The sequence below is a fragment of the Sycon ciliatum genome, chromosome 10 (genome assembly GCF_964019385.1).
Source record: "Sycon ciliatum chromosome 10, ocSycCili1.1, whole genome shotgun sequence".
Taxonomy (NCBI): domain Eukaryota; kingdom Metazoa; phylum Porifera; class Calcarea; order Leucosolenida; family Sycettidae; genus Sycon; species Sycon ciliatum.
This window is the reverse complement of record NC_088652.1, coordinates 1,876,608-1,884,107: the sequence shown is the minus strand read 5'-3', so window position 1 is coordinate 1,884,107 and position 7,500 is coordinate 1,876,608. Positions and strand designations below refer to the sequence as shown.

General features: G+C 46.4%; 1 protein-coding gene across 1 annotated transcript in view; it reads left to right on the top strand.

Moving 5' to 3' along the window:
- Positions 1–1,620, top strand: part of LOC135826518 (uncharacterized) — a 6,577-nt gene extending 4,957 nt beyond the window's left edge. The window contains exon 4 of the mRNA XM_065339127.1: positions 629–1,620. Coding sequence (XP_065195199.1) covers positions 629–797 — 169 coding nt within the window. The 3' untranslated portion in view covers positions 798–1,620. The remainder of the gene's footprint in view (positions 1–628) is intronic.
- The last annotated feature ends 5,880 nt before the right edge of the window (positions 1,621–7,500 follow it).

The window sequence follows — 7,500 nt, the reverse complement described above, 5'->3', positions numbered from 1 at the left end:
GCTGCGTTGTTCGTGCGCAAATCTGCTCAGGACAACCGTGACTCCGAAGAGCTAAGCGTTCTTTGCTGTTTACATGATTGTATTGAGCTAATACCCAATGCTGTAGATAGCAAGGTGTTTCGTTCATATATGCCTCATCAGTACAGCTACGAGCTTTAACAGAGCTCAGTACTTCTGCGAGCGCATCGAGATCTGGGCATGATTTTATGCAAAATTTCGCGTTTGAAAACATTTGTCCGCGGCTGGAGAAAGTTTTTTTGCGAGAAATAGTCGTGTTCAAAAGTTTATGTTGCGAGAAATCCAAGAAACTGCAGTCCGTGAACAGTTTGAACGTTTTGTATTTTCAATCTGGTTTGCTGGATGTCGGCGATGAAGCTATGGAGCTTCGAGTCAGCACAGACATTAAGATAACGTGTTGCTCTAGCGCCAGAGCGCTCAAACTATGAAAAGTAGCAAGCGGTGTATTTAGCTTCTATGTTCTTAGCTTGGCGGGTCATTTGTACCCATCTTATATCGCCTATCTAGGTCGATTTCACATGTCTACGATGCACGCGCGTCGTGCTAGGTCAGTTGAACCATTCGCCACTGCATTCGTTTCTCCTCTTTCTTCTTTCACCCTTGTGCACAGACTCATCGACGAGGACCCCGGTCAAGTTTGCCGAGGCCACCGAGCACAATACCGAGCACCCTTGTCTGTCAGCACCACGACATTAATCGAAACACCATCTCCATCACAGCGGCCAACTTTGGCCAAAAAGGTCTCGTTTCCAGACTTGCCAGAGTTAGAATCACCGTAAAAGTCAACAGGAACACGACCGTCAGCTCCACATGAAACAACGCAAGCACCGCTAGCATCACCAGCATTTCCCAAATCATCGCCAAAAAGGGAAGTACACCGTACACATAACACAGAAAATTATACCCTCCTTACCGGAACATTTGGCTTCGTCGCAGCAGATACGGGTGTGATCTCCGCGATCATCACCATCATCAAAGGCTGCGATGGTCTATGCCCTGCAGCCACCATTATTACTTCCTCGGCACGCTTTCAGTTATTGGCCTCAATTTCAAGTTTCCCCCTGCACAGCACACATTTTACTGCGATGACCTCCTCTATCATATAAACCTTTTTTTCTTTTTTCTTTTTTTCCAAATCTTAATGTTCGCAAAGACTACCTAAATGCCAAACATGAGATGCAGCCGGGGGAAGCACGCACAACCTGAATCGTGGCAGTGGTGGTGAGGTTTAGGGAGCTCCGCCGACCTAGGATCTCGACTTCATGCCCACCTAGACGCACCCTAAGGCGTAACGACTGTAAAACTAAAATGCCACAGCTCTTCAGCCCCAGTCCAAGCTTTTCTCTATAACTATGATCCGTTCATATTGGTTTGCTCTCCTGTAACAGGCTATCGGCTTGCCCCGGCGCATATCGAGACCTCCGCCTATCGTAAAAAGCCGTACAACTGAATGTCTTTCCGGAGCACAGTATTATCACTTTCTGTTCTGGAGGCTTTCGGTGCCTGTTCTTCATCTTCCAAAACTAGGCGAATAGTCAAAGTATTATGATATGGCCACGGTGTACGTGCTGACTCGGCCAGCCAATGGCAAACCTTTTTATTTCCCTTTCAGTCTTGCATGCATTTGTTCACATTTAACCCTGATATTATTCTTGATTTCTTCAAACCCTAAAACGGCTGGAGGTGAAAGTGAACATTTTGTGTGTTTCATGTGCGTATCACCATAGCAACACTACATGTAACAGGTTATCAGTGTTCGGTACTCTTGTTATGAAGTCGTTCATCAGATGGCCAGGAAGACAGACTGAACACTTTAGATCGTACGCATACATATACAGCCAGACTAGTACATGTTCTGCCGTAAAGTACCGTTGATCCGCCCCCTCGCGCCATGTTGCTTCCCAGCTGAGTTTTCACCAGGGGGCGGGAATTAGATCAAGGCTGTCAAGTGCAGTACGATGTACAACAACGTGGAGGATCAGACTCGATGTGCTGGATTGTGCACATTTTCTTGGCCTAGATTGGCAAGTATTGTGTACAGCCATGCATGCGTCGATTCAACATCGTATTTCGTTGGATACGCCGAAGTCGCTTCACAGGTAGAAAATCAACAGGGGGCGGGAATTAGAGAGGGGGCGGATCAACGGTACTTTACGGTATAATTATGCCTTTAGGGCCGATTCCCACTACGGTACCGTGAGTGCCGTGCCGACGATTTGGGTAGGTCACGTGTACCCCACGGTACGAGCTTGAAGCTGAGAGTGATTTACACCTGCGCACTGTCGTTCCGTGCATTCCGTCGGCAGGCCAGATCACCATTTTTACCAATTTCTGACTTTGGTCTGGAGGGGAAATAGCGGGGAGATGATTGGAGAAAGCTCAAAAATAAACCAATCGAAAAGCCAAGAAAACACTTCGTACCACAAATACAAAAGAAAGAAAAAACTTCCTTTCAGGAAGTAGTAAAATACCTACTACACCCTGTACTCGACCTCACGGAATACCACGGCATGCCATTTCCACCCCCCCCCCCCCCCAGAGACCCTCGGCACCGGAATGTCCACGGCGCGGTACGGCATGACCCACGGAATGAACTCGCGCCAAAACTGCCCCTCACGTGAGCAAATCACCATGGGTACTCACGGCACGGCACTCACGGTACCGTAGTGGGAATCGGCCCTAACACTTATAACTTGACCCAGAACACCATTGCCGTCACTTGATTCTCGGTTATTGGGGCTGTCGCCATTCTATCTCAGACCTACGAAACGTAGCCTTTCTTCTCAGACCCTCTTCCAAACCCATCACACATACAATTACATGTGCCGTGAAGTACCGCGAGAGCGCCCTGTCTCGCGAGAGAGCCCCACCTTGACTTTACAGCCAAGGGAAGGAAGATCGTACGACAGAGTGTAGCTACGTTTGTACAGTGTGGCAACCTCAGGGTACTAAGGTCCTGGTCATACTGCGGCAAAACGAAATAAACCTGTGACTATACTCCGAAATCTTCATAGAAACTTGACACCAGAGCGGCGAAATCGAGGGTCGACGCTCCAAAAAAAGTAAGAACGGACCACCCTTTTCCACTCCAAACAAGAGTTAGACGCTAGCATGCCAATGACGCTGATATTCAATGATCTTTTCATCTCGATACCGAAGAGCTAATTGACCATGGACAACAACAAAACTGATAAGAATGGTTGCAAGGATTGCACTGAAGGTGTTGGCGATTACCGAGGCAAAGGAATTGGACATTGTTCGTGGAGAGTACCACTTGACGCTCGAAATGAATTTTTGAATTTTCATTCTCCCCGCATGGGTAGTTCATGTTGCGAACTTGCACACTTCAAGGTTCACGTTGTCTAACCTATTGACAAGAAACCACCTCCACGGCACGACCACGAAAGGGCGAGATGGCGGGGCGCTCTCGCGATACTTTACGGTACGTGCAGTGAGCGCGTTCATTTGAATGTATCAACTGTACAACTGAACTCCTTGTTTGAAACCCATGCATGTACCCATGCATGTACATATTTATCAGAAAGTCGTAATACGAGAGAGCTTGGAAGCTCAGGGCCCTACGCTATGCTTTTTTGCCTTGATGACCTAGACAAAAAAAAAGCATAGGGATGTTATAAATTCTTTAAAAAAATCCTTTTTTTTAAAGACATAATCTGGGATTCGAACCCGCACTATCGCGCGCCCTGCATGCATTCCCCCATACACTTCGCATACATACCCATTCTTCCAAGTTGTTTCACATTGTGATCTTGCATTTGAAAGCCCTATTTGAATATGCATTGTGGCCAGCCGTCTTTGATGGCACGGTACGGTAGGGGAAAGGTACGGGACAGGTACGATCGAGGGTAATACGACACCGTCTCCCGTACCGTACCGTACCATCAAACACAGCTGGCCACATACAGCTGCCCGCAATATTCAAATAGGGCTTTCAAACGCAAGATAATAATGTGAAGCAACTTGGAAGAATGGGTATGAATGCGAAGTGTATGGGGGAATGCATGTAGGGCGATAGTGCGGGTTCGAATCCCAGGATATGCCTGAAAAAAAGGAGAATTGAAAATTTTATAACATCCTATGCTTTTTTGCCGTCAGATACGGATAGCGCCAGGCATGACACAAACAAACAAACACACAAATACCAAATTAAAGCTGTGTGGACCCTGGCTATGCAGAAGACGTTACTGAGGTAACGTCTTCTGCATAGCTATGGGAATAATTATAGTATTTACGTATCCATGGTAATCACAGTAGTGGCTTGTATAAAAGCCTGTCTCGTACAGAAGCTCGTTTGGAATAGAAGTCTATTTTTCAAGATACACTGTCGGCGCATATGCCTGCTCTTAGTGTGGACACACATAGAAATACCTAGTTGGAGTAGAAGCCTAATGTGAATACACCTGGCGGTAAGCCCAGCCTTGACATCGGCTCCTACAGGAATACGCCCGGCTTTGATACGCAGCATTACGGCATTTCGAGAGGTTAAGCTACACATTATTTTTGACGTGACGCGAAAGTTCAGCCCGCGTTATTTGGCTCATGCGTTGGAAAACAATGCGAGTGACCTGCAGCTCACGTCGAAATTTGGAGTTTTACGCCAAAGTTGACGTGAAATTACGCGTCACGTGACGTCGTCAAAAATAACGTGCAGATTAATTAACCTCACAACTAAATATTGCGACAGAGCTTTCGGCCATATTTCCAATTTATTGCATTCCCAACTCATCACAACCACGCGCTCTCAGCCGAACCATAAAGACACCAGCAAGGACACTTCCGTTGAATGATAATATGATTTTTTTTCCATGTCTCTAGACAGCTGTTTCGCTCCCTGCCAGAGCTCATCAGTAGAGGATGATAATAATGATAATGGAGTGTAACGGAATGATCATTCATATACAGCAGAAATGGCGGAAGTGCGCATTTTCCACATAGAACAATGGCATATGCAAGCTGCTAAATGGTAAATGTGAGACCAGCGAGAAGAAGTATTGTACTCGCTCATTGGTGGAGGAACACACCACACAGGCGAAGCAAATCTTATGCGGAAATGACCCTACAACTGATTGCAATAAAGCGAGAATAATGATGCCACTGGAAAGTACATGTATGTTCTATGTGGAAAACGTGCTCTTGCGACATTTCTGCTGTATAAGAATGATCGTTCCTTTACACTCCATTATCATCATTATCATCCTCTACTGATGAGCTCATGCAGGGAGCGAAACAGCTGCCTAGAGGAGTGGAAAAATATTATCTCTCAACGGAAGTGCCCTTGCTGGTGTCTTTATGGTTCAGCTTAACCTCTTTATTTTAGTGCCATAAGTTCCCGTAACCAAAACTTCCCTGTGGGAGTCAGGCCCCAAATAACCGAATAGCTTACTAGTATGTCGCTGCATCTGCGCCTTCAGGCTTGATCCTAGAGGGTGGTGGCGTTCCCACGGCGGTTGCGGAAAACTCGCCTTCCAGCCGAGTCTCACGCGAACCGTGAAATTCTATTTTTTTTATTAGTATGGATTCCTGACAGCACCCCACGGGTACACACCGGCATCTACTACAGTGGGTTTCAAAAATATAGACGCGTGATTTCAAAAAAAAACCGTTAGGCTAGCACCTATACCACATAAAATCTGTGATCACTTTCAAGTCTTTGTGCATGAAAATCTCGACTCGATTTGGGCGTTTGCTATCCGATCGCCAAACATTATTATAATTATGAGAATACATAGCAGACTCAGCGGAGAACGTTCAGGTTGGTTGTAACTCTGAGTTTCAACCAACCTGTCTCTGACCTGTCACTTAGCTCGGTCTCTGACATTGAGCACTCTCTGCAGCTCGGGGATCAACGGATTAGTAATAATTATTATGAGAATAGAAATGGGGGAAGGGCGTGAGCAATATTCCGAAAACAATTCTCAACATGCTACAGCCAAAGTTGAACTATTTCTAAAAATAGAAACACATGGGAACGAGTTATGCGGCAACTATCCACGACTGTAACAAGATGATAACTCGTTCTCATGTGTTTCTTCTCTTTTTTTACATTTATTACTGGCTCAGTATCCGAGTTCAAAACACCATGCGTCTATATCTTTGAAATGGCCAGTACGAGTACTCTCGCACGTGTACATGTCGCGGTCGGCCAGTCGCACATCTGACGGGAAAGCAGCTCACCGGATCAAGGTGTGAGTCGTCTTCACTCAGCAGGGCCACTGGGACGAGGGTTCGAGTCGAGCTGTACTCCCAGTGCCAAGAGCTAGAGGCGGGCTCAGCATCCCGGTATGGCAACTTCCCCATGTCTAACCTCTAACACGAAGTGAATACGGTAGTCATGATACCGGTCGAAGCCAAAGGTAAAATGCCAAGAAGATTGTGATAGTATGGAGGCCAGATTAGCTTCCAGCTTCTGTCTGACATTTTCATCATAGGTGTCTGCCAGCCATGCATGCGCGATATGCCAAGGCAACATAATGCCTGGATTCCATCATAAAATCTTGGTGCAGATTGGCAACAGGAAATTGACGCTGTGCGTAGACGTCTACGTACAGCGTGTTGTTGAGTTGTGCAAAAAGAAACCTGCTTGGCTTGTTTCAAGTTGTTTGCTACATCCCCGTTGTGAGCCCGCGGCCCGGGCCGAGAAACTCAGAAAGCAACCCACCCCTGATCCAAGATGCACACCATGACGTATGGGTTTCTCTTTACAGAACACATAATCATTGCCTACATGCAACAGTACACGTGTTTACATACATTGCATATATGTTGCAGTACATGTACGCGATGCAATCTACGGAGTTGCATGCCTGGGTTCAAATGCACTCTTGCTAGCCATAATGGCACGCAATCCGTACGGTCCTGACTAAAATGGGCAACAATATGGGCGGCCCATTTGAGCACTTTTCGCTACACAGGTTCTGGCAATAGCTTCAACACTCGTCTTGCGTTGTACTATAGTAAACCATTGTTGTGCATTGTGCATATGTGGGGCGCCATTCCGTGCATATGTAGCCCATAGGTGTCCATAACCTACGTGCTTCTGTACTATAGCCTACTTTGGGCAACCCGTTATGGCATGCGTACACGAACGACCCCGTTAGGTGTCTGCAATAGTCCAGGCTCGTCTCAACTCAAGCACACCTAGTACCTGCTAGGAGAGTGCGAAATATCAACCGCGAGAAGAAAAAACATTCCAACGTTGAGGATACTTCGCCTTTCAAAGCTACACTGAATTATTTAGTAAATATCCAGAGGCTGACTAGAATTGTTATCGTTTTCCCTGAAAGGAACGGAGAAAACCAACGCGTGTCCTTTACACCAACCCAGGTTGCGAGACAGCAGTTTGTCACCTTCCTAGTATAGCGTCGTTTCCCGTGCGAATGCTCATCTTGCTGTGATGAAAAGCTGGACATCCGTTGTGGCAGTTGAACAGCTGAAAGAAGCAAGCCCATAAATATGCTTGTA